Below are 27,067 nucleotides of genomic sequence, written 5' to 3' on the forward strand. Positions count from 1 at the left end.
ACTGCCTACCACACAGTCTTTAGGTAGTCGGTGCAATTGACCCAGGCACTCTCAGAGTGCCCATTTCTGGAGTATCATTGTACAATATTGTTATAAAAGAGCCCCATCTGAACCTCAGGGATCCCACCCTGCTTAGCTCTGCTTCTGCTGAAGGCAACGCATGGGATCACAAGGTGAAGCTGACTTCACTTCCCACATCCGATATCTTCTGTATTTTAAAATTCTCTTTCAAAGAGATTAGTTTTTGCACCTTCCTACTGTAATTGAGTATGGATAGGAGGAATATCAGCAGACTCTGGCTCTAACTTTGGCATTACACAAACCTGATACTTTAGAGCCAAACAGCCTCTGCTCTTCCCATGGTGCTGGTGGCAACATGCCCGTACTGCATAGACTACAATCCATTTTTATCAAAGATCCTACCTTTTTGTAGCTACACACTTCATCCAACATATTACTCTATTGATGACTATGGAAAATTTGACCAAAGATTTCTAGGTAATTATTAAAATTACTTATAACTTTCTTGTTGCTATGTTTTTTGGGATGCTTGTTTTGCCTTGTCTCCCCAAAGAGGCACAAGAACAAAGGCAGGAGATGCCAAGCTGCTTAGGAAGCATATGAAATATAAAAGAGGTATCAACAGACAGTGATTAGTGATCCTTAAATGGTGTGGAAGAATGAGGAGTGTAAGAATTAGGACACCAGGAAATAGAAGAAATTGCCAAGGGAGATGCAGAATTTCCATTCTTACAAAGAATCATTTCTCAACTATAAATATTTCATTAGGAATAATTAAATCAATCAGATATGAAATGTTTTTCAGAAAGAATAGACTCAGTGAACCACTAGAGGTCCCTTTCCACCCAAATAAACAAGCTTTACAGATCACAGTATGCTTATTAACCACTTCAAATTCTTTTTATTACATGGTGACCATTCGGCAGGGTCACAAACAAGTATCAGTCTTGCACATTTCAGCTTATCCTAAGGGAAGCGCAGTACTTTTAAAAGCGTATTCTTAATTAGAGTGGATCCTTAGTAATGAATGCAGCTTTCTCTGTCTGCAGAATTGGATGGCCAATGGTGTGTAGAAAAAGAAATATTTAGTATGAGGAGAAATGTTCCTCATCACACCCAAAGGAAAGATTATGACACTTGGGGAAAGAACTATTTTAATGAAAAAGTGATAGCCATTAAGAGGATGCAAAAAACTTTCCTAGAATCTGTTGTGTCTGAAGAATAGTAATGCCAAGACCCCAGTAGACCTAAAGTGGTCTAATGAGAAGTGGATAGAGGACCCTGAACACATCCTTTTACTAGTTGAAAATAACATTGTAAACAACTTTTACAATTCAATGAGAAAAATCATAAAAATGATGGTTGATTGTTAGGCCTGGCAAGTTCGAAATACAAATATTTTAAGCCAAAACAGTTACTTCTTAGAACAAATAAAATTATAGATTCCTCATTTTTTAACATCTGTAAATGAAAACCCAGTGACAGCTTGAATAGGGAGATTTTTGTCAACACCTGCTTTAATCTGTACAGCAAAAAGAACTGAGTAAAATAAGATGCAGTCTACAATTAGCCCTCCAATTAGGTAATCTTTACTTTTTCACTGTTTTATATTTTGCTTGATAATAATTAAATGTGTTTATTCGTTTCCCAAAGAATTTACTTCTTGCATCACTAGAGGTCTTCTGTCATCTCATGGCCCTGTGCAGACAGATGTTTACTTCACCCTCTTTCAACAGGGCACTGACATAGCCTACGTTTCTCAAACACAGGCAAACACAGCCGCCCGAGGACAACTCCCAGAGGTCAGATAACCAGACCATTGATTCAGTTGTAGGCTTAAAGAGAAAGCTCCCATAGCAAGGACATCCAAAAAGGATTACTAATTCTTTTAAGAAGTTGTGAAGGTAATTAAGAACCCTTAAAAGCTAAAAAATAAGGGGGTTGAGTTTAGTTTAAAAAAAAAAAAAAATAGCAGGCAATTTAGAAGTCTGCTTTGTCAAGTAGACTTCCAGGATAATTGGGATTTTTCTACTATCTTACGATGGTAATTTTCATTCAGTGTCATATCTGCTATTTCCTCACAGTAATGTAACGTATTTCAGCTGGCACTTTACTTTTTTATACCCATTCTGTAGATAGAAATCACACTTGGAAAAGCCTCCGGCAGCATTTTGAAAAGGCTCCAGAGTTTTTTGCTTATTTTTTTATTCTCTTTTTTCCGCCACATAAACAGAATTCTAATTACATCTGCATTTCTGCCTCTTACTCTTAAAGCTTTTCAGTTGCAGATTAGCAATTACTGAAGATGGTGCTGTGATTAGGCTCCTAAAGCAGGTTGACTCAGGATAAGTGATTGCACAATGTTAATCACATCATGTCTGAAAGTACACATTGGTGTTTCAAGGCAACAGCAAAATTACAGAGTGAAAAAATGAAACATGAACAAGTTTCTGCTACTCTTATACTGGGACATTATCTGGCAGAGATAAATCAATAATCAAAATAACTTTATTGGTGATGTAATATTTTCAGACTAATGTAAAATGAATTAAGATCATCTGTCTTTTGAGACATTAAAATGTTTTCAGATGCACATTCTTAGTGGAATAAATGACAGAAAACTGAATGCGTTCCTTCCCATAATCATTTATTTTCATATATGGACTGTGTTATCATAACATATTATTGTCAATTTAATGCAAATATTTTTTATAACATGTCAAAACATGTAAAAGGCCAGAGCTTTTAACGAAAAATATTGGTATCAATGAAAAGAGGGGTATATCTCAAGAAAAGAAGATTGTCTTTTTAAATACTGGCACTATATTTCTACACATGACCTGCTAGGTAGTATATACTGATACTTGGCATAATTTATAAGCAACCTGTTCATATATTGATGCCTGTATTTTACAGACAGCTAAATTTCAGTGTCTAAATACATGTCACCCCCTGCCCCCATCTTTTAGAAGATAGGTAACCACAGAAGATTACAATGAACCACTCTGACGTTACAAGATATTTTATCCCTATTTATCTGATATTAACTGAAACAAAAGTCTTGTATCGTAATTGTCTTTCACATATTTCTTTCTCCTTTCATATATCTCTCTTGTGCTTGCAGAGGAGATAATGATATTTTGCTCAGATTTGTTTCAAAGAGGCTTGATTTCTGCAGTGCTCTCAGCTGCAGAAGTTCTATTTTACCAGTACTTCCAAAGAGTTATGAAGCCTTGCTCTCTTTTTAACTAGCTGTTTTCCTCTCCTTGTTTGTATAGCATCATATTAAATGCCTAGTTTATAAGTTATTACCACAGAACAAAATTACTGCAGAAGCACATACGGAAGATCAATATCTGGGGAAAAAAAAAAAAAGCTCTTCCAATCTGTACCTTTTTATTTTTGCTGATGTGTAATTCTGCGTTCTTCTCAATTTCCTTTTTGACAGCTTCCTGGAGATCAGAGGCCTGCTGAATATATGTTAATGCTGCCAGTATCTCATCTTCTAACAATATTACATCTTCATAGGAAATTGGCCATCCCAAATTCTCTAAAGCCTCCAACAAAGCTTCCTTATGCTCCATATATTGAACTGGGCCATCCTCTTTAAATCTTTAAAAAGAAATAAATAGATTTGTAATTACATGTAGGAGAAATTTTAATTTTGACAGTACTTTAAAAATAAAATCACAACATTCAAAATTTAAATGCAGAATAAAACATCAAATAAATACAATCTATCTTCTGTGTGGCACAAGCTGTTTTATTTCATCTAGCTACCATTGTGTTTAATCAAACTGCATATGGCCAAACTGCATCTCAAGGAAAGACATCTACAGAGCAATTTAAGTGGCTGAGCATAGGCATTTGATGCCATTTTAGATGTCCTAGAATACCTGAGGCATCAATAAAGAACTGACCGATATGATCCAGAAATCATGGAAATCTCTGGTCCTTCTGGAGCAGCAGCTAGCACAAAGTGGCATGCATTTAGATCATTTAAAATGGCACCAGATATCTAATTAAGTCCTGACTTCTTGCATCAGCGTTGATTGATCATAGAATCATAGAATGGCCTGGGTTGGAAGGGACCTCAAGGATCACCTAGTTTCAAACCCACTGCCATAGGCAGGGACACCACCCACTAGATCTGGTTGCTCAGGGCCTCATCTAACCTGGTCTTGAAAACCTCCATGGATGGGGCATCCACAGCTTCTCTGGGCAACCTGTGCCAGTGCCTCACCACTGTCTGAGTGAAAAATTTCCTTCTAACATCTAATCTAAATCTCCCCTCTTTTAGTTTAAAACCATTCCTCCTTGTCTAATCATTATCTACCTGAGTAAAGAGTCCTTCTCTATCCTTTTTATAAGACCCAATTAAGTATTGAAAGGCTGTGATGAGGTCACCCTGGAGCCTTCTCTTCTGTAGGCTGAACATCCCCAGCTCTCCCAGCCTATCTTCATTGAAGAGGTGCTCCAGCCCTTTGATCATCTCTGTGTCCCTCCTCTGGACCTGCTCTAACAGCTCCTCATCCTTCTTGCACTGGGGGCTCCAGACCTCGATGAAGCACTCTAGGTGGCAGAGTAGAGGTAGACAATCACCTCCCTCGCCCTACTGGCCACTCCTCTGGTGATGCAGCCCAGGATGCAGTTGGTCTTCTGGGCTGCAAGCACATACTGCTGGCTCATGTCAAGGTGTTTGCCCACCAGAACCCCCAAGTCCTTCTTTTCAGGGCTGCTCTTAATGAGTTCTTCTCCCAGTCTGTGCTCATGTCTGGGATTTCACCAGCCCAGGTGCAGCACCCTGCATTTAGACTTGTTGAACCTCATTAGGTTCACGTGGTCCCACTTCTATCATATCAACTGCACCACTCAGATTGGTGTAATCTGCAAGTTTGCAGAGGGTACACTCAATCCCACTGTCTATGTCGTTGATAATGATATTAAACAGTATCAGTCTAAGGACAGACCCCTGAGGTACACCACTTGTCACCAGCCTCCACTTGGACGTAGATCCATTGATCATCACTCTCTGGCTGTGACCTTCAAGCCAATTCCTTATCTGCTGAATAGCACACCCATCAAACCCACATCTCTCCAATTTGGAGACCAGGATATCAGGTGGATGTCATGATGACATCAAAAGAGCAAGAATCTGCTGCTACTTATTCCTTTCAGTCCTGTTCTGCTCAGTTTTCACTCAAAGATCAGGAGTTTGTTTCCACACAGGGTTCTGGTTATGTCAATGTCCACTACACTGAACAGCCATCTTGAACCTGCACACTGAAAGTATCTATACACGGAAAGCTGAGTAACATATAGTCATTTTGATAATAAACTAACAAACTACACCCCCAAAACCCAGCACAGGTAGAATTCTTTAAATCTCGAATTGGAAGTAAGGTGCTTCTTTTTAGTATTCAAGTCAGTCCTGTGCATCTTCTCTGCAGCTTCGCCAACATAAAATATGAAACCTAGACATGGAGAGAGTATTTAAGCATCTGTCTTACTAACACATACAACCACGGTGATGCCTACTGCGTTGTCCTACTCTTTGTCACTTCATCTCTCTACACCTCTACGAACTGTTTTGTAATGAAATTATACTGACTGGTATAGTTACTTACCTAGATTTTGTTATCTATTAAATGAATCCTTTGTTCATCTAGAATCAATATTAAGGTAACGTATCTCCTGATCTGGATATCTCAACTATTTTGAATACAATCATAATATTATTACTTCTCCAGTAAATATGGATTTTCCTGGTAATCTAAGATAACCTTCTAGTAAACACTAGTGAATCAGAGAGCTTCTCAATCACTTCTTTAAGGGGTCCTGTGACAAAGTTAGTAGACTTTATTATCTTCTCCCTACAGATTCCTAATGATTTTTAGAATACACCATCATCCTTTTGTTATACATGAACATGATCATTTAAATTACAGATTTAGAAGAGAAACAGATCAAATATTTCAACTTCCATGCACCAACACTAATAATCTTACTACGCCCCTTTAGCTACAGACTGTACAATTGCTAGATTTCTTTTCTTCCTTACATATATGATTGGCCATACCTCACCCACAATAAAATATTTTGGATGTCACATTGTCAGCTTTCTGCACTTTATACCTCACTGTCAGAATTAGCAAACATCTATTCCCTCTTTTTAATTGTATGCTGTTCTTTTGTTTAATAGGCTTCACTTCCTTTCTGCATCAGAATGGGTTTTTGCCCAAAACCGTTCTCCTTTTTGATGACAGAACACTGTAATTTGGCTCATTAGCTGAAGTCTGAAGCATTCTTGTTTTCATTCCTATTTTTCTGCCTAGAGTATTTCCCACCCATTCAGTTTTGATTATTTTATTTCCACGTTATTCTTTGAAGTAAACAGATGCCAACTTCGCTGATGCCAGTCTTGTTTACTTAGTCTCTGGTTTTCTAAATCAATATACAGAAACAATCCAGTTAAAGTAGTGTGAATTTTCACTGTGATACATAGTTGCAGCACAAGCAGTAAAGGTGCTTATTATAATTTAAAACCAGCCACTGAGGTGCTCTTTACTGGATGAGAGAAGATCTAACATGATGCCAAAGGCAATGACATGCTGCCCTCCCAAGGCACCATCACTCAACACTGATCAAGAATAGACTACTGCTGTTCAAATGGAATGCAAGTCCTTTCCTTTAAAAATAATCAACACTGTAAGAAGGTGGTCCAGAATTTAGTATCACTACATATCACACAAACATTTTTGAAACTAAGGTGCAGGCATGAAATATCTGAAAACAAAACAAGTTGTTTAAAGAAATAGTGGCAAAAAAGAAATGTCAGACATTTATGAGCAGCCTTTCAGAGGTAAGTTAGAAAAACAAATGGTGATAGCTTACTTGTCTCTTTCCTCTTGAGATAGTGCTCTCCAGATAACTAGATTTAGGCGCCTATTAAAAAAGCAAAGCAGTTTTGAGGGAATGGAGTTCCTTGTGTATCTGATGATCTCCAAACAGCAAATAAACACAGTTTTTTAAGATATCTGCACTGATTTGTATTCCAAGAGCACTGTATTATTAAACTGCGTACTTATCATTCAGCTATGAAATTATCAACTGAAAGAGAAGATGGGAAAACAGCATCTTCCATCAAGTGGCAACATGACTATTTCAGGGTCATTGAAGGATTAGTGGCAATCACTGCTGTTTCCTGACAAGATTTTGTATGGATGGTTCTATTCAGCACCAGCATAATAAATCAAATAATAGAAGTGATTAAATGCCAGTTAAGTTCCTCCAATTAAACAGTTTCAAAAAACTGTAGCCTAAAGACTCATGGAGAGCAATGATAATTATTTTTTTTTCTGCTAAGATAACCCAACCATTGAGCCATTATGGTTTCTGATTAATTAAACTCTGGCTACATAAAAACTACTGACAGGAAAACAGAAGTGATACTCCCAAAGCAATATAGTGCTGAAGTCTTTAAAAAGCACCACTAAACCTTCTGGTTTTGCTTTGAGACATAAATCATAAACTCTTATTAGGTCATCTAGCTCACAGTTTTCTCTATTAGCTTCTAAAATAGTTAAGCCATCACTCAATTACTTCATTTAACACTACAGAAATAAACCTCTACCAATGATCCTAATTGCTGTAATTACAGAAAAATGCACTCCCTTTGGAAATACAAGAACAGATTCATTGTTAGCAAAAATTCAGATTGCAACCATTAGACTTTTAAAACCATCCTAGTTTTACTGTTGAGTATAAAAAAAGACCATTAACACCAGATTCTGAATATCAATTTCTTGTTGATTAATTTTATCTACTAGAAACCAAAACCAAGAACATCTAGAATGTAAATTACTTAGTTCATTCACAATTTGTAGTCTCAGCATGCTCCACTGACTATTTCATGCTTCTAAATGTGCACACTCATAACCAACTCATTCATAAATGCCTCTGGCTATACAAGATCATGCACAGTTTGAAGCTCTCAGCCTTTTTCGCCTTCAATATTCTCTTTGTTAGAGTATGAAATTTCTGTCCTCACCACTTTTTCACCCCTTAATTTGATGCTAAGGTTAATCCATATATGGGGAAGATATTGTCATGCTTGCTCCCACTCTTGAAACTGAATGTTCTGACATATTGTCTCATCTACAGATGTCAGAATAAATTTCTGACTAGTCACTATTCACAAAGCTGAATTGCAGCCTTTGCAAAATCAATTACTAGAAAAGTGGTGTTGCATTTATAGCAAAACAAATTTGACTGGCTTGCTGTTTCACATGTAGAATACAAGTAATGAGAAGTCCTTTTTATGTTGTTAATGATCTTCTATTGTAAATATACCTGATTCATTACTCATTCATATGGTGGTAAAGATAAGTTAACTGTATTAACAGTCACCAAAGATTTAAGGAAGCAGTGGACAGTGTTGTGAAAATGCTCCTCAGGAAAAGGTCATCAGAGTTTAACCTGAAAACATCTTTTTTTTTTCCTCAAAATTGAAGTCAATAAATATTAAATATTCAGTAGTACAGCACAGCAATGAAAACCTCAAAAATTCTTCAGAAGTGAGTCAAAAATATACCAGTTGCCCATCTTCCTGTCAAAATGAGTGTGAAATCCAGATTTCTCTAAGTTCTTCAACAGCCTGATAATAACAGCATTGTCTCAATAACAAAATAATAACAGATTTTTCTTCATTGAATTCCCCTGATATTAGACATAGCAAACAGCATTTTCAAATCATAATTTTTGATTTTTACCACAAAAGGTATATATACATTTAGCAATAGGAAGCAGGAATGAAAAAGAGAGCTATTACATGTTTAAAAAAGAATTGACATTATCATATTGCTGCAGAGAAAAGAAAAACTTAAAGGATCTCAATAGCTTTCATCAAAAAAACAAAGACTAAACGCTTGCCATCAAGGGTTTTTTTATCATATAAAATAATTACATCTGTAAATATTATTAAAATACAGCCTGAGAAGACATCTCATTTATTAAAACAATTCTAGTCAAAGCTCTTATAAAGTTACTAAACGATATCAGTAGTCAAATAATTTCATTACATCAAAAAAACTGCGCAAAGTTAAATCAAGGTAAAGATATAACTTAGAGATCTAATGTCCTTGCCCTTGCTTTTTACTTCTGATGTGCTCTTATCAACATTTAATTAATAAGTACAACACATATCTCCTTCTCAAAAATATTAAATTAAATTAAATTAAAACGATCAGTGTCTTGAGAGGTGGACCCATGCAAACCTTATGAACATCACCATAACCAAGTGCAAGGTCCAGCACCTGGGCCAGGGTAATCCCAAGCACTTCCAGAAGTAAAAAAAAAAAAAAAAAAAGTCATTGACCAAATAAAATATGAACAACATGTTATTTATTATCTCCTTGTCTATTATGTTTGTTGTTTTTATCATTACTATTATTATGAATTTTGTGTAAAAAATATAAACGTTTCTCTTATAGGTTAATGGTTGATTAAAGTTTGTCAAAGTATGGAATTTCCAGTATCAACCAAAGAATATGTCTGCAAGTATCCACTACCTAAGAAAATTCTGAAATTAGACTGTAAATATGATACAATTCTGATGAGTAGACTTGCCTTTCATAGGATTTAATTGCTTTTTCCAGCTTCTGTTTATAGGCATCAAGATTCACTGCCTGAGGATTAATTAGTGTGATCCCCTTCTTGTTGCTAAAATGGGCCAATGGTAAAATCTGTGACACAATAAAAGGCAAAGACATTATTTATCATACAACTTTTCCTCTGTAAGAATAAAAGAATGGCAATGAGTCTATCTACAAGGATCAGAACAGACAGAAGGGACATGGAAAGGCTGCAGAAACAAAGCTGTGAGCACCTCAAAGAAATGGCCATTGAACGTCAGTTAATGATGGACATCTTGTGAAATGATATAATTGCTTTACACAGAAAGTTGCAAATCAATTATTTTAAGACAAGGCAAATCAAGGTTATTAATTAGTTAGTTATTAATTAGGTTAGTTTTAATTAAACCAGTACTCTCAAAAAAACTCACTCTAATAATGAAAGGGACAGAAGCATATTCCAGATTGTACTGCTTTAAAGCAACACTCATCATATAATTATTGCAGACAGATATGGCAATTACTCTTATTATGGGGGACCATATTTTCTAAGGAATTAGAGGACCAAAGCGAGAGAGATTTTTGGCTACCACACTGATCACCAAAGAGTGAACAAGTTGGATATCGCTCACTGCAACTAGTCTTAATTGACCACAATAAGGATTAGAAACCTAACCAGGTAGTTCAGAATCAGGAACCTCCATATCTTCCAAAGCTCACAACTTGGCATCTCCATAAGCCAAATTCATTATAAAATAGCAACTCACACAGTTAATAGTATATCTTAAAAAAGCAGAGAAAAGTGTGGAAAAGGATGACAGAAAGGAGGAAAGATGCCTTCCCATTTCTCAGTCCAAAGTCCCACCATCCTTCAGCCTTTTAAATTACTCAGCAGTTCCTATAAGAAAAGCTATTTACTCATCAACGCCATTGACTATATGCCTATATAGTCAATTGACTATAGTCAATGCCTATACGCCATTGACTTATGACTATAAAGAGAAAAAATACAAGGAGAAAATGGAGAAATCAGAGAATGTTACTCTCCTCAGAACTGTTTTTAACACATATGGTTGAATTGGAAGCTTCTCCAAGTGCCTGTCTGAGATCAGGATGTAATGACAAAAAGATGGATGAGGTTCAAGTTAAATAAAAATAAAATCACCGTTGAGGGGGATAATGCAAGCAAACAAAAAATAAAGCAATAACAAAACTTCTACATTTGAGAACATTTTTCAATGATTTTGTATCCATATATGTGTATTTGAATCATCACAACCTAGCTAGATTCCAAATTACTGCTGTAGGATCATTTTTTCGGGAGCAATGATATTCCCTATTTGCAGCTGGCTGTCAAGTGGCAAACCTCTCTTTCTGAAGACATCTTCTCTCTGATTTACAAATCTCTGTCACTTCAGTGCCAGACCACATCAAAGCTCTTCATATTGGATTAATTTTAAGATCACTTAGAAGCTAAGGTTAATGGGAACACGTCAGTGAAGTACCTTACCAGAGATGGATGAAGCAAATCTCTGCTCACAAGCCATGCAATCTGCCTATCTGTCATTTCCAGGTGGAGTTTGAAAGCTGGAAAGCAGGGAACTAAGAGCAACCCCCATCCAGCCCTGTGCTGCCATAGTTGTTGTCTGCTATATTACTCCAAATAAGTTTATAAAAGTTCAGGAGGGGGTCACCATGTGGAAGCCTTCTCTCATATCCCTTACAAATTCCCAGAGCAAATTCAAGTACAAACAGCATCACGTGAAAAATGAATATTTAATACAGTTTGGAAAACACTCTAAATAGATTGTGAAGGACAGACAAGCATAAACACATTATTACAGTACTGCAGAATAAAACCAGAACAGAATGTGTTCTTAGCAAGTAGTAAACTTCAAATATTATGCATACTTTCAGAGCAATGGAAACTGCTCATGAAGTCAACTGAAATTTCACAGATTCAGCTGAAAGAAATGACAAGGAAGATTTTTTAGTGCCAAAATGTTTTGTCATTTTCTAGATTAAATACTTAAACTTTCATATCAAAAGAAATAACTTGTTTCAAAATGACTTTTATCTCAAAACCAAAATTTCAACATTTTGGAGACAAAACTAAAGCATAATAACCCTAGAAAAATTTGTTTCGACTGAACAAGATATCTTGGTCTGGCTGAATCTGAACTTGACTCTCTTGAGTAAAGAATTGAGTCAACAAAACATGACTTGCAAAGCTGTATGAAGATGACTCATTTTGCAAAAACACAGGTGGTTCTATAGGGAAGGTTTGCTCCAGAACTACCACAATATAATTCAGATAAAATCCCAGATGGATTTTTTTTTTTTTTCTGGATATGAATCTGATGGATATTTTAATGAATTAATTTCTGTGAAATAATTCAGGTGAAACAAAAAGGTCACATAAAATTGGGAAAGGAGGTCAGCCTCTGCTGTTAGTGAACAGTTGTCATAGAAACCTTTTGCTTGCTACATCTCCAACGTGAGAAAACTGCTCACATTTAGTCCATCATCACTGCTAGCAAAGGCTGAAAATAAAACTTATACCATCCCCAGAAACTCAGTCAAGGATGTCTGCATTCCCTACCAAGAAAAATTAGATTTCAGAGGAAAGAATGCAAAAATGTCTGTAAGTTTATTATCCTCAGTGAAGTTTTCTTGACGTACCACAATAATCAAGATAGTTCTTGGTCCAGACCAGATTCATTCCAGAGGTTCCTTTCTAAAACCGTTTTGTGATTCTGTGATTCTTCATCAATCTGTTAATATCTCCTGTTTAAGCTCTTAACTAATCTCAGAACCTATTTATTGCTTTTTGGTATCTCATGAGCTCTACCGGTTACACCTGGTTGGCAACCCCAAATGTTTTTCTCCTGTGTACCACTTCAGACACAGAAAAATCTATACCTCTACACACAGAATAATTCTCCACCATCCAAGAAACAGCGTTTCTATGCAATTCATGGGGATTACCAGGTACAAAAGTGGTAAAAATGATTTATTTTTTGTATTTCTATTCTTGAATCTAAAGAAAGCCCATACCTAACTGTCCAGACCATACCAACTGTACAGTAACACTGAACTTAATTCAACCCTGAACCAGGCTAGCATAAGCTCCCATGAACTACCATTTAAAAAACACCTCTGCTTGTACTTCTAGGGTAGTACTGAAGTACCCTATTGTAGCTGGCCAGAGAAGCTTTGGATGCCCCATCCCTGGAAGTGTTTAGGCCAGGTTAGATGGAGCTTTGAGTAACCTGATATATGGGAAGGTGTCTCTGTCCATGAAACGGGGGTTAGAATTAGATGGTCTTTAGGGTCCCTTCCAACCCAAACCATTCTATTATTCTATTCGCTGCAACACAGCTTTGAAATATTTTTAAAGACTATTAGGTTATACAGACTAGTGTTCTTGCAAAAAGCAGTTCAAATGCAGCTCAGGATTATCTTGGAAATGATTCAAAGGAGTATTCATTCAAAAAGGTGGAAGAGCTCTACTTAGTAGCCATCCTCAGAAGAAGATGGAAAAAGATGTGACTCCTCAGAAATAGATCATAAGAGATATCTGAAAGCCACACTGTTTTTTTTGTTTGGCATTTCACTTACAGTAGATTGTTTTGTACAGTTTTTTAGTTACTGAATATCCATATAAAAATCTGGATATAAAAAATCTATGTCTGAAGTGTGAAAATGTATATTTTTGAGTTTCTAATATAAAATCCATCTTTTTAATTGTATAAAAAAAAAAAAAAAAAAAAAAAAACACCTCTTACATAAAGAAAAAATACCCAAAGAACTTGGTTTTGAGTTAGTTTTACTAAAATAGAGGATATGGGTTTGCTTCCACAATCTGCATGTTGTTACAAAACACATTCAAAATATAAGCATGAAAATTTTTAAATCTATGGATGTGTATGTTATAAATATTTTATTTGATTGTATATCACAGCCTATTACAAAACACCTTTCTTACTCATTGTTATTTAAATAGATGCTGTTTAGCTTTGTATTTTTGCTTTGTTCAAAGAAACAGCTTTTATTACTTAAAATAAGATGCAACATATTTATAGGTCTTCCATAAGATTCATAAGAGGAATTAATTTAGAGAAACTTGCCAAAAAATGAAATTCCTTTAAAGGGAATGGCAATTGAATTTTAAGACACATGATTCATCATAAATTTTGCACCTCCAGAATCTCACAATCCTTTACATCTGTGAAAATTAGATTTTACTTACTGAATGCCAATCCTTTTCAAAAAGTCTTTAGAGTACACATGTAAAACCTGAGAATGCATCAATCTACAATCTATGCATCTGCACATTTTTCCAAACGACTTTATGGACTTAAAATACAGTATTTCAGTGAAGTAATATGAATGAGAAGTGGCTGTGACCCTCAAGAAATTGCTGGGTACCTGATGGCTGCACACTGCCATCCACTGGTAACTGTGAAAGAAAAATTATACATGTAAAGCTGTAAAATTTAAAAGTCCACATGAAATACTATTAACTATCAGTTTTGTCTTCTTAATGGTGGATGAATGAACATTATTAGATACACACTATACATTTCGTGCACATCAGCCATCTGCCATGAACACTAGACAATATAATTATGAAATTTATGGAAATTAGTAAAAAAAAAAAAAAAATCCTTTTGGAAACAGTACAAAGGTTTATGTTTACTTTGAAACAGCATAAACACTTTACCTCATCAAATACTTTAGAAACTACATGCTTGTCCAGAACTGGGATGTATTTAGTACCATGAGGGACAGCTGTAGGAGCTAAGGCATCCATGATGGTGAGTCGCCTAGCAACAAGGCCATGAGTCTTTAACCAAAAAGCTGAAGAGGTATCTAGAGAACTAGAAACAAGAGACTGTAAGATGAAGGTAGAAATGTATTTGAGAACTTTCAAAAGACAAAAGAAGAATATAAACTAAATTTTGTGTGATGTGTCTTTAGATGCACTCACATACCTTGTAGATGTCCTTTTCACAGTTTTCTTCATTTTCAGATCTGAGACAAAACATTTGCATTTCATTACGTTATAGCACACAAAAGCATATATACATACACTGACAGAGGAATAGCATAATTTTCTTATTTGTGCCTACTAGTAGTGTCACAAGGACTACAAAATAGCATTCATTTGCTAAATCAGTCAATGAGAATACTGTTTCCTGTGTCTGCTGGTGCTTGATCAATGGTAACAGTATTACTGTGTGTCTCATGAGTCCTAATTAACTAATGAGCAAATTTATAAAGTAGACGGTGAATAATTTATTTATTTTTAAAAAGACTTTGAATTTTGTGCTTATTTATTCCTGTAACCCAAAACAAAGATTAACCAGTTTATTCCCCAATTCAAGATGCAGTACCAAGCACTATCACTAAAGAAATGACAAGCAACAGATAATTTAAGGTATATTGCTATGAAAATCTATACAAAATGTATCTGAAGAACTAAAAATAAGACACTGAAATCTAAAAAGTCCAACATCTTTAATTATTAATGGTGAGGTTTTAGAAGAACTTATAGGACCTATCGTATAGAGCTGCATGAATCACTGTGAGACATGAAAACTATCTGGAAGTATATGCAAGCCCTACTGGAAATACTTTTGCCTCTACATAATCATCCTTCCCAGAGCATATAAAGTGCAACCTCCTTTCATATTGGTACCACACTGTCACCACTATCAGCTTTAGACTCAACATTTTACATAACTAAGAGTTACTACATCAAAACAACAATATATTACTATATCATAACAAGAGATTCTCGAAAAGTATTTACCCCATTGATAAAAAGTAACTTCCTTTCAGCAGTCTAACATATATCAGCATCACAGCTTACACATACTGTGGACATAAGTAAGCTGCTGTAAGCTAGTTTAGAAGTCTGGTAGCAGTTGTAAATTGTGAATACCTTGTTTCAACACCCTTTTGCTTCTCCAGCTCTATGCATCTCTGCTGAGCTCTGGACCTTTCAACTGTGGGTCTACATGGTTTTGCCTATTTTGAACTATTAGTTCCAAACATATCAAGAAAAATATTATCAGCTACCCCACCCAGGGCTTCCTGTTGTGTTAACCTGCCTTTGAAAACAGTTGTGCATTTCACACTCTTTCTGAGAGAAAAACTCTTTTTTTCAGGAGATGTTCTTTCATCTGGGCTTTCTTCCCTTGATTGCACACTATGGCTCAGAATTCGCAGCAGACTCGTTTTTGTTTGCTCTGTAGGTGTTGAAAAGGAAGGAAAGAAAAAGAACATTCATCAAACACATGCCTGGGATTTTTGAGTTCCTCATTGGTATCTAGTCCCAATTTTTAAAGGACTGCCTATACAAGGCCACAAACACAAAATTACTTCAGCACTAGTTCGTACTTTGTGCTTTCCCAAGGATGAAGACTGCACAGAAAGAATATTTCAAAGAGGAATAGTACTGTAAAGAGAAGTTACCATAAGTAATGTTGTTAACTAGTGAAACATAGATCAGCTCTTCAGTCTCACCAACAATGTACTATTTAAGATAAAACGAAATAAGGGTTTAATATCTACTGTTAAAAAACTGCTTACAGAGGTTTTATAATTTTTTGTCAAAATGGTTTAATCTTTCATTGCAGGGAATGTGATGAAACATAAATGAGCAGACATTTGTCTGTTCATTTGAGTCAACTAAGATGGGAAAAAGTAAAAATGACAAATATTAGAATTTCAGAAAGATTGTTTTTTTGAAGCTTCATCAAAGGCTCCATTTGTTCCTACAAGGGATGCTTCTTCTATTGTCAACAGAATGTTTTCAAGTTAGTGGATAAATTCTAATAAAAACTACAATTCATTTTAGTCATACCTGCAAATAATGCTTTCTTCCTTCGGGCTGGACTGTCACCAGTGGTTTGCCAGGCATCTACCATACGTCGAAGTGGACTCAGTGCTGGCTCTTGCGAAGCACAGCATGGCCTACTGCTAAGGGTAGTGTCGAACTCTTCAACATGTTCATTTACAGAAGACACAGTATGTGTTTGCTTCTGATTACTGCTTGTAAGTGACAATGAGAAGAAACAAGCAGTAAATACCTCCAAGCATATGATATCACTGTTTAAAAAAATGCTAAGTTGAAGTCTACAAAAGAATTAAATAGACATTTCAAATGTTTAAACAGTGCAAAATATTTTCTCTGTTGTCCTAGTCTGCATTTCAAAGAGAAGCTCAAAGGAGGTTAAATTACTGTTAGTTTTTTGAACAATTGAAAAGTCATTCTTTAGTCTATTTTAAAAAATGTTTATCACTTTGAAGGCAACACCCTCACATATATTTTTAGTCAGACATCAGAATGATCGTTAATAGCCACTTTGAATTCTGTGGAGAAAGAACAGACCTACTAACAGCAATTAAAGTAGCTGACATATATATATATCAGCTACTTTATATATATATATATATATATATATATATATACATATATATATATACACATATATATATATACATACATACATACATATATATATATATATGTACTTTATTTTTCACTACTGTAGTGAAAAATAAAGTACATAAATTCTGAAATAAACATCTACATTTTTATACGGAACAGACTACCTTGTCTTCTATACGTACTAAGTCATTCCACAGGACACTCCACTTTTAATTTATTTAAGCACATTTATTTTAACTTACTGTTTTTAAGAGATCCCTGTCTTATAAAGCTGAATACTTTCAATGTACTTTTTGTCTTTGTACTATATTTTTGTACAGATAAATGAGGCACCAGGCAAGCTATTCCCTCCTTTTTACTAACGCTGTGCTCCTATACAACTAACTCAATGTTTGAATCCAGGTCTGTCTTTGCTCCTCAGACAGAAACTCAGCATAATTAGCCATGCTGCAAACTTTTCCACAATGGCCCAGGTGTCTGCCTCCACTATACTGTGGAAGAACCTCTGTTTGAACTGTCATGCTTGGCACTGTGACATTTTAAACGAGCTTTTCAACTGATGATGAACATGGAACTACTTTTAATGAGGAGATTATTTATCTCTTGATAAAAAACAGAGAGAAATATGGCATGAAGATACAAACATACAATGTAAGATCAAAAATGTGGACAGAATAAGCTGAGTTTCATCCAAGGCGTTTGCCAACCAAACCAACCATCTTTTAAACAAAAACATTCCTAAGCAATTTATGTTTCAGTCATCTTATTCCAATGAGTGGTAATCTAGTCATGTAGTACTAAGCCAACTCTACCAATAGGACAATAATTTTTATTGAATTTCCTAGGACAGAGGGAACGACTTTGCCCTGTGCTAGAGAGAGTAAAATATTTTCACCTCTTTGCTTTAATTATTCCAAATAATTTGAAACTACCTGTCACTTCGTTCCAGTTTTAGACATCACAGTTATTAGTATGTTTTTCTAGGCTTTTCTTTTCCTTTAATGTAACTGTTTCTTTAAAAAATCAATCTTTCTTTTTAAAAGACGAGAGTGTCAGAGATTAAAAATGCAAGACAATGAAAAAGAAGAAACATAACAGATAGCTCCTATCTCTTACTAGCCTAATAGCAGTATGAGAACATACCTATTCTCTGAATCATTTTCTTCTTTATAACAATCCATCATCAGACATTCAGTATGAAAGGTCTTCACTTTCTCTAGATCTTTTTCTCCCTGCTCAATCTCTTGTTTTAAAAGATGTATGTCTTCACTCTATCAAAAAGAAAATCAAATACCTTATTACAATTACTCCTAAGCATGTTTCATTTCTGAACTGACCTGAAATTATGCAAGCTCGGATAATAATATTGAATAATGACTCAGTTAGGATAGCTGCATGATTTTGTATATTTTTTCAGGTAGTCTTCCCATTTCCTAAACCAACGTTTTTTTTGCCCACTTTCTGTATGTATATTTATAGAAAATATAGAATTTATAGAAAAAAAAAAAAAAAGATAAAAATGTAAGATACATCTATTATAAAAAGTGTCATTCTGTCATTCTGTCACTCTGTCACTCTACAGATCACAGCTGTATCACATTCTGTCCCTGAAAAATGTGAAGAACTATAGTCTTCAAGTAAATGTTGGAAGTGAACTGACCAGGAATTTGGACTACAGGAGGAAACAGGAAGGAATTCCAAAGGTGATCCCCATACAACTCTCACAGGGTCAAAAGGCTGGACATGGCCAACACGGACTCTAGACCCTCATCTTTCCAACATGTGTAGAGCATGTGAATACTCCACATCAGCAGCATCACCTAAATTGGCCAGTACACTCTCCAATATCTTCCAAGAGTTGGAGTATTTTCACATCTTCCTTCTTCTTCGTTCTACAAAGTTCTAAAGTGCCTGCTACTGTCTTTTTCTCAGTTGTTCTCATGGTTCCACTACCCCCATTTTATAAAATTTTGGAACTAATTAACTGAGTGTTAACTTTAGTTATAAAAAGAATATGCTTTAAATGGGTATTTCTGTTAGTCCATTCAACAATTTCCTTCTGGGAATTGTTAGATTGAGCTAATTAGTTACACTTGATAGGACACTGTTATCTTAGTAATTTTACTCATCATAGGTCTCTCCCCAGTGGCTACTATAGAGCAAACTTTCAGCAAAATTCAGCCCTGCATTTTTCTTACTCATTAGGAGGATACAAAAAACAGTTTCATTTTCAACAGTAATTTGTTTTTGTGACAACAGAGATCATGTACTTCTTCCAGAGATTAATTTTGTCTATATATTTTTTTGTTCGTTATTGTTGTTTTGTTTTTTTGTCTTTGGCAGTTTTGTTTTGTTTTGTTTTAGCAACAGCAGCATTACAAATGTAATTTGCATTATATTTGGGGGGGGGGGTTGTTGTTGTTGTGATCTAACAAAATTTCATAAACAAAAATGGCAAACTCATTACTTTCTAAATAATCTATTGTACTGTGAAATTGTAATAATGTCAGTCCCATGGTTCCTTCAACAGCAGCAAGAATTGAACCTATGTATTTTAAAATACTCACAATAATAGACTTTGCACCATCAGGGTCAGTTGAATAAATATTGTAATAATGAAAACGTCCCCCTGTCTCAGTAGATAGTTCATTCAAAAATTTATTAGCTTCTGTATCATCACAGTTGAAGGATACAGTATGAATGGGAATTTTACGATGAAGCTGTACTTGAGCCAAAATTATTTGAGGGGGCTGAAAAATAAAAAAGTTATATGAAACTAGTGGAATCTAAAAATATACATATCAAAATAAGGAGAATTTGTAATAATGTAATTAGCCATTCTGTTGCTTAGAGACAGATAGATATAGATCAGTTAGAAGCATGCATTTTATACAGATTATTTCATAATTATACAAAATAAGCTCATTTAAAACTGAATTTGAAACACGAGTAATGCATTAAAGCACAGGACACTAATAAAATAAAAATTAAATTATAATCATCACAATCTGTTTCTCAAGTTCTAAAGTAAATTATTCAAGTAAAGGAAATTAAACTAATTAATTGGTGTTTAGTATCATTGAATGTATATAACTGGAAAAGATCAGTTGATATTTTTATTAAGCCAACTTAGTTCAATGACAAGTTGTTTCAATACCAGAAAAGAAAAGAGAGTCTGAGAAAAGAGGAAAATTAGCACTCCTCTTCCAATAACGACATAAAACTCAGATGAGAAAGTATATCTGCCGTTTCTATAAATGTTCTGGATCTGGTAATCTTTCAAACAAGAAATTATTGACTCAGTTCTCTAAATTCTGATAATACTCTAGTTGTTCAAAAAACTGCCATATATCTTAAAAAATTTAGCTTTTTCCTGATATTTTCGCTATATCTATTTATTGAACTTTAAAAACGAATGCATTCTCAATCGTTTTGCACTTTCCCTCAAGAAAAAAAAAAAAAGTATGTCATAAAAGCCATTATTAATTAGGTTAAAAAAAAAACATATTAATTAATTGCTGATAATAAAAATATTTAAATGAGGAATCTAAGTGTACATTAAGCCAAAGGAATGTTTAATAAAATATGAATGTATGCTGCTAGCTTGCAAAAATGCCCAACAATACAAAGATTTTATTCAGTTGTAAATTGATAAATTTTAATGTGTTAGCCAATAACAATCAACTTGCCTTTAGAAAAGATCAAAGATTAAAACTAAAAATAAAAACAAAATTAAAATATGTAAGTCAAAGTCTCATATGCTAATTTAAATCAAGTTTATATTTTGATATTCAAATCACTTTGAAGAATATAAATCTACTCTTCTTCCTCCTGGGCCACTCTCCTTTCATCAAGAAAAGCAAAACAGAAAGCAAAGTGAGCTTTTAATACTTTTCTTTTTTATCATGGTATTTTTTCTGCAATGTACTGCTCCGTAATTAATTTTATGTGCCTTGCAGCCCAGTACCTAAGTCAAGTCAGGATTTTGCTTCATATCTACCATTTAAACAAAGTTAAATTTTCATGAGTGAATAACGTATTTTAAAAATGACACTCACTGCATGCTGGTTAGTTTTAATATTTAAATTCAACCGTATTAAGGGATCGTCTTTTATTTATTTATTTATTTCATGAGAGAGATTTGTACTACATTAGGAACAAGTTTTAATACAAATTCTAAGCTTAGATATCAAGATACATCCTTCATGTTTCATCAATGACCCGATTTTTAAAACAACTAGTTAGAAATGTCATGTGTTTTCCTGCATCAAAGACTGGACTGTGGGAGAAGGGTTCTAATCAAAGCCTTTCTCAAACAGCACATATCTCAAATACAATTTTTAAATTTTATGACAACCTCCAAGAGACTCTGCTTGGAAAATATGATAGTCATCTCATACAATTTGCTTCAGCCATCTAACACCACACTGCTCCAGTTTCTGTATTCTTATTTCAGAAATACCTGGTCAGGTCTCCCGTCAGTCAAGAGATAAATAGCCTGTGTGTCAGCATCAGCAAGAGCGATCTGGAGAGCTCTGAGTGTATTTGTGGAACTTCCAACCTAAGATACCAAAAACAAATAGACAAAGAAACAGTTATAAACACTACTAGTTCTTTGTCTGTGTTCTTAAATTCATAATGACAGCGTACTGATTCAAGGGGAACCAAAATGAGTAATGATATGAACCAAAATGAGTAATGATATGTTGAAAATATTTAAGTCAAATGGCTAGAAAAATCAAAGCAAGTGTCAAAGTAGTGTGAATAGGTACCAAATTGGTATTCAGTACTTATGCAAACACACATAAACAAAATGCTGAGCAACAGAAATATGAGCTGTAGAAGGAAGTGCAATCACTAAAATACTGAAAAGAGAGAGAAAGAAGTAAGATAAAAGATAAATTCTATTACATTTTCCTGCTACTGCTCCTGAATATCAACTCATTGCAGTCACTTGAAATACATATTTTACATAATCAAATGATTCAAAAGCTCCACAAATGAGTTTCTCAAAAATAGGTAAAGGACTTCCTGGTTTTCTGAACATTTATTTCCCTGTTACTCTCTCAATCCATCAATCTAAGTATCTTTTCTTTTTTAGCACAAAAGTTGGCTATAACAACAACAAAATACATAATAAAACAATGCTGTGGCCCCTAAAAATTCATATTTGAGTAATTTGTGCCATTCACTTATGTAATGTTCAAAATCTTTTTTTCTTTTTAGACTAAATGCCATGCTAAATTGACTAAAATGAATTTCACATCTGACAGAAACCACAAAAAAAACCTACAATTTACATATTCAGATTTCCACTTTTCAGACTTTTCAAGCAAGCTACAAAACCTTCCAAATTTAAGGGAAAAGTAAGGTTTGACCAGTGTGCAAAACTGTTTCATCAAGTCATTCTTTTAATGGGGTTCAAGCAATATCCCTGAAAATATACAAGTTCATTTTAGCATAATACCTAACTACTTCTCTTGATGGTAGCAGGGATTGTGGTGGTTTGAGTAAGAAGAGAGTAAGAAAAGACTCAGGATTCACATGTATGTACAGTATATAAGATAAATATAAATCATTAACATCAACTCATACATGCAAAAATATGTCAAGATATAGCATTATTCCTTCAGTCTCATTAATTGTGTTAAAACTATTCCTAGTCCACCCCTCCAGGAAAGTTTAATTGGAATGGGTAGAGAAGGTAAAGCAGATGAAATGGAATAGGAGGTACACTCTGGGAGTGACATGGTATGTGCCAGTGTAACACGGTATGTGCCAGGCAACACAGCAGTTCAGATGCTTCATAATCCTATTTACTAATCCACAAAAATCTCTTAACAGTACCTACTTATGCAAAATAATCAGTCTGAGCCAGTTGCTTTGTGTCAAACGTATCTATTATTTCCAATATTTTAGTAAGCATTATAAAGTTCAAGTCACGCATAACCTGTAATTATGTGTAAATTGTTCATCTTGACTCTTTTCAATAATGTTACATGGCTTTGATCTGATTTGAAACAAAACAACTGCTATATCATGGGAAAATACTGTGGATGCTGATGATGTGAGAGAAAAGACTACCTTATGATAAAAACTGTTAGGTTTCTTAATAGCTACTGTTAAAAAGCAGACTTTATCATTGTTTAAAAAAAGTTGACACACTTCAATTACATGGCATAATCACCCTTCAAATTTTAAATATGATTACCCCAAAAGGTTTTTTAAGGAACAGTCAGTTTGTGTTTATAGCTCAGCTTCCTAATCCAGCATCCTGGGACCAACATGTATAAAACAAGATCAAAGTATATACTTTGATTAATATTCCATGGTGATCTTCTGTTTATTTCAGCTTCACTGTCAAGCCAGCTTTCTGATCTCTTTAAAGTGCTGCTTTATATAGACTAAAAGGTCAGCAGCAGATGTCAGACACCCTAGATATTTTCAGATATCTAGATCTGAACACTTAAAAGGAAATTTATTCAACAATCACCAACAATTCAAAAATTCAGTTAATAGTGATGAAAAGTCCATTCTTGAACACATACAAGACGGTTTCAAATTATACTAGTTCAAAGTATTAGGAAGTGATGCTGTACCGTGTCATATGGCTTAAACAGATCCAATTTTTTAAGTCTGAAGGAAGGCAGTAAAATTAAGTTTACTAACCTTAGCTGTAAGTATTCACCAGCTACTCACTGAGGCCGCACCAACACTTTATTTTCTGCATGCATTTGTCTGTTATCATTTTCTGAGAATACAAACTTCTTTATCTTGCTTTGCAGTTTCAGAGTTTCCCCAATAAAAATTGGGAAAAGCTAATAATAATTACCTTCCCCAATTCCCTCACCCTCAGGAATTTCATCATTAAGTCTGATGAAGAGCTGTCATAATGCTGATGAGTTTTATTATATAAACATATGGGTGTTGTTTCTTTTTTTTGTGTCAGAAAACTTAACGTTGGATATATTTTGTTGGATATATTTTTACTTTTACATGACTGACTTTCAGTCCACCGTTGGTAATATTGTTGTCCACATTCAACACAATAACTGGTCCTAGAGCAGCTGACAGCCACAGTCACCTGGTGCCTGTCTGGGACTGACTACAGGCATTTCTATTCTATTGCAAAGAAAACCCTTATGTGTGGCCACTGTCAGAGAAAGAATTTTGGGCAGAAATGCTTGACTTGACTGCAGACAGATGCTTGGTCTGAGTATGCTTGTTCTCATGTTCCTGTGAAGTTTAAAGTCAACTGTCTATCTAGGCACCAAAAGGGACTAGAAGTGCTCCTCCATCTCATGAGCACCAGCTGGCAGCCAAACAGTTTCCTGTATCACCTTTGAGCTGTGAGTCTACAAGCTACAGCCTTCACCAAGGCAGTGGCACCTCTGCAACATGAGTGACAAGTTTAGACCCAGGGTCTGAGAGCACCATCACGGTTCCTAAAGAAATCAAACTGGCCAATGCGTGCATTGTGGCTGCTAAATGTAGCATACTGTAGGCTGGATTAATACAATCTTATGAACTGGTCCACAGTTAAAATATTATAACTGACAGATAATAGGTTGTACTTGGATCTACTAAATATATATCTTCTATATTTTCAGCTTACTCGAGTCAAATCCAGAAATACCCCGACCATACAGAAAGAGAAAACACAAACACAACTTTGTACTAACATGCTGCATGATAATTAGCTTCCATGTTACCTCTAGTCCTTTTATCCAAAGCCAGACATCTTGCAAATTCTCCTCATTAACTTCAGCAAGTTTCTCCTGCCAGGCCACTGCTTGGGCACTAAATTTCACAAAATTAAATCTCTTTTTGTGTCTCAATTGCTCCTGCAAGAGACAAAACCTGATTTTTACTCAGTGTTGAAAGAAAGGATACTTGTATCCTGAAATACTGACCAGTAAGACTTGTTTTAACTCATATACAGTTGATTATATCATTACAATAAATTACAGTAATGTTCAGTTGTGGCACATAGAGAGACATAACAAGACAGACAATTACTGCATGCAATTATTAAGATAATTTAACTTCCACATGCTAATCTACATTTACTCATATTTCTCAAACTATTTGAACAGCAAATGTCTAGGAGAGAAAGAGAGAGAGAGAGAGAAAGAGAGGAAGAGAAAGAGAGAAAGAGAAGGAAAGAGAAAGAGAGAAACAGAAAGGAAACTAGGTATTAACATTGGTATAAGGGAAATATTTTGACTGCTTAACAAAAGAATTTGAAATCAGAATCAAAATAAGACATCATTTAGAGGAGAAGAACAAGAATCAAATGCAGGACACTGGCAAGGGGAACTAGGACAGCAAAAGAGAACTGAGAATTTGATGAAGTTGTTTTTGGACCAAAGTTACAAGGAGTGAAAGTTTTGTGCAAGCCTGTAAAACTTCCAGAGCCTGGACTCTTTCACTCCACTATTTCTGTGCAGTCCTGTGACAACTTCTGGCACAGCATCTAATCATTTTCTAGGCTGATCTAGTACCAGAGAAATGGACCACATCATACTGCATCCTATCACTTACACACAGCTCAAAAACCTCTCTCTTACAGTTTTAATATTTTTAGCCCTACTAATGACTGCTATCCGTGCCAGACTGATGGCACGTTTGTTGGTTATTTCTTTCAAATCTGAAAAAATCAAGCTTTAACAGTACCTCTTTCTCTCAAATATTAATGTCAGCTCAGGTGATATCATTGTAGATTTCTAAAACTAGGTGGGATAAATTCATTTCAGGTGTGTCTTCAAGTACTCACTGCTTCTAAGCTACTTCTGCACTTTGCAAGTCACTTAGGAAAGATCTGAGTGACTCTGTAAGATGCAAGCAAGCTTGAAATGCTCTACACCCTCTAATGTCACAGTATGAAATACCTCTTACAAATCACAGCATTCCAGTGGAATCAGATGACACTGCTTAAAATAAATGAAAATTATTATTTTTTTTTTAGGAGTGAGTTGGCTTGAGGGATACAAAAACTATCTAAGCCATTTTCATTTTTAACATTTTCTCCAGGTTTCTTTCAAACATTTTTACAGATGCACAAGAAAAACAAACAAACAAGAATAGAAAACATAAACTAAAAAAGTGGCACACCAAGAAAAATCAAAATACTTTTATAAAGCTGATGATTTTGGAAAACCATTTCAAAATAAATTTAAAAGTCACTGATAAGTAGACAGATAGGGTAACAACCATCCGGAAAAGGTCAGCCTACTCTAAAATACTCAACATTTTTCAGAATCATCACTTCATCAAACCTGTATGAGCTGAAATATTTTCTCCTTCACCAGTGGCAGCTTGTCCTTCATAGACTGGGATGTATCAATAAGAATATAGACATCATCTTCAAACACATTCCCAAAGAGCCCTCTGCTTCCTTGTTGAAGCCACTTAATTCTGGGCAAGGAAAAAAAAAATATATATATATATAAGATCTTGGGAGAACTGTGTATCAGCATCTAACAGAAAGGATCTTTTATCACTGCTGTATTTTCTATTCCTGTTGTTTAAATGCTGTTGTCCATCCCTGTCATAAGCAGCATATTGGCCTTGCTGAACCAGTCATCTTTCACTACATAACAACACAAGACATTTTTATTTTCTAATTTCAATGGGGATCTGAAGATGAACAAAAAACGCATGCACAAAAAAAAAAAAAGTATAATGTCAATATGTATAATGGCAATTATACAGTAGTTTGAGCTAGCAAATCCCATGAGAAAGTACCTATAACTATTGCCTCTGTAACTGTTCTCCAGCCTGAACTCAAGAAATCATTTAAGCATCCGCTAATACACTTCCCTTTTCAGGAAACCACTTGAGAACCTATTCTGCAAGCAACTTGAGCACTTTAAAGAGTCTTAATGTAACACAGATGCTTCAATGCCTTGTTGACCCAGGGCCTTAAACACAGACTGAGTTTTACATTTTA

General features: G+C 34.9%; 1 protein-coding gene across 3 annotated transcripts in view; it reads right to left on the reverse strand.

Moving 5' to 3' along the window:
• Window positions 1-27,067, reverse strand: part of VWA3B (von Willebrand factor A domain containing 3B) — a 71,137-nt gene that overhangs the window by 14,855 nt on the left and 29,215 nt on the right. For 2 of the 3 annotated variants that reach the window (XM_027446666.3, XM_072030631.1), the window contains exons 12-23: window positions 26,394-26,532; window positions 24,828-24,959; window positions 21,578-21,676; window positions 19,683-19,865; window positions 18,259-18,386; window positions 16,528-16,715; window positions 15,773-15,910; window positions 14,651-14,690; window positions 14,380-14,536; window positions 9,649-9,764; window positions 6,916-6,966; window positions 3,414-3,633 (exon numbers count right to left, since the gene is read on the reverse strand). In XM_027446666.3, coding sequence (XP_027302467.3) covers window positions 3,414-3,633; window positions 6,916-6,966; window positions 9,649-9,764; window positions 14,380-14,536; window positions 14,651-14,690; window positions 15,773-15,910; window positions 16,528-16,715; window positions 18,259-18,386; window positions 19,683-19,865; window positions 21,578-21,676; window positions 24,828-24,959; window positions 26,394-26,532 — 1,591 coding nt within the window. The remainder of the gene's footprint in view (window positions 1-3,413; window positions 3,634-6,915; window positions 6,967-9,648; window positions 9,765-14,379; window positions 14,537-14,650; window positions 14,691-15,772; window positions 15,911-16,527; window positions 16,716-18,258; window positions 18,387-19,682; window positions 19,866-21,577; window positions 21,677-24,827; window positions 24,960-26,393; window positions 26,533-27,067) is intronic. The other variant, XM_072030637.1, reaches the window with a different exon arrangement.

Source organism: Anas platyrhynchos, chromosome 1, assembly GCF_047663525.1.
Source record: "Anas platyrhynchos isolate ZD024472 breed Pekin duck chromosome 1, IASCAAS_PekinDuck_T2T, whole genome shotgun sequence".
Taxonomy (NCBI): domain Eukaryota; kingdom Metazoa; phylum Chordata; class Aves; order Anseriformes; family Anatidae; genus Anas; species Anas platyrhynchos.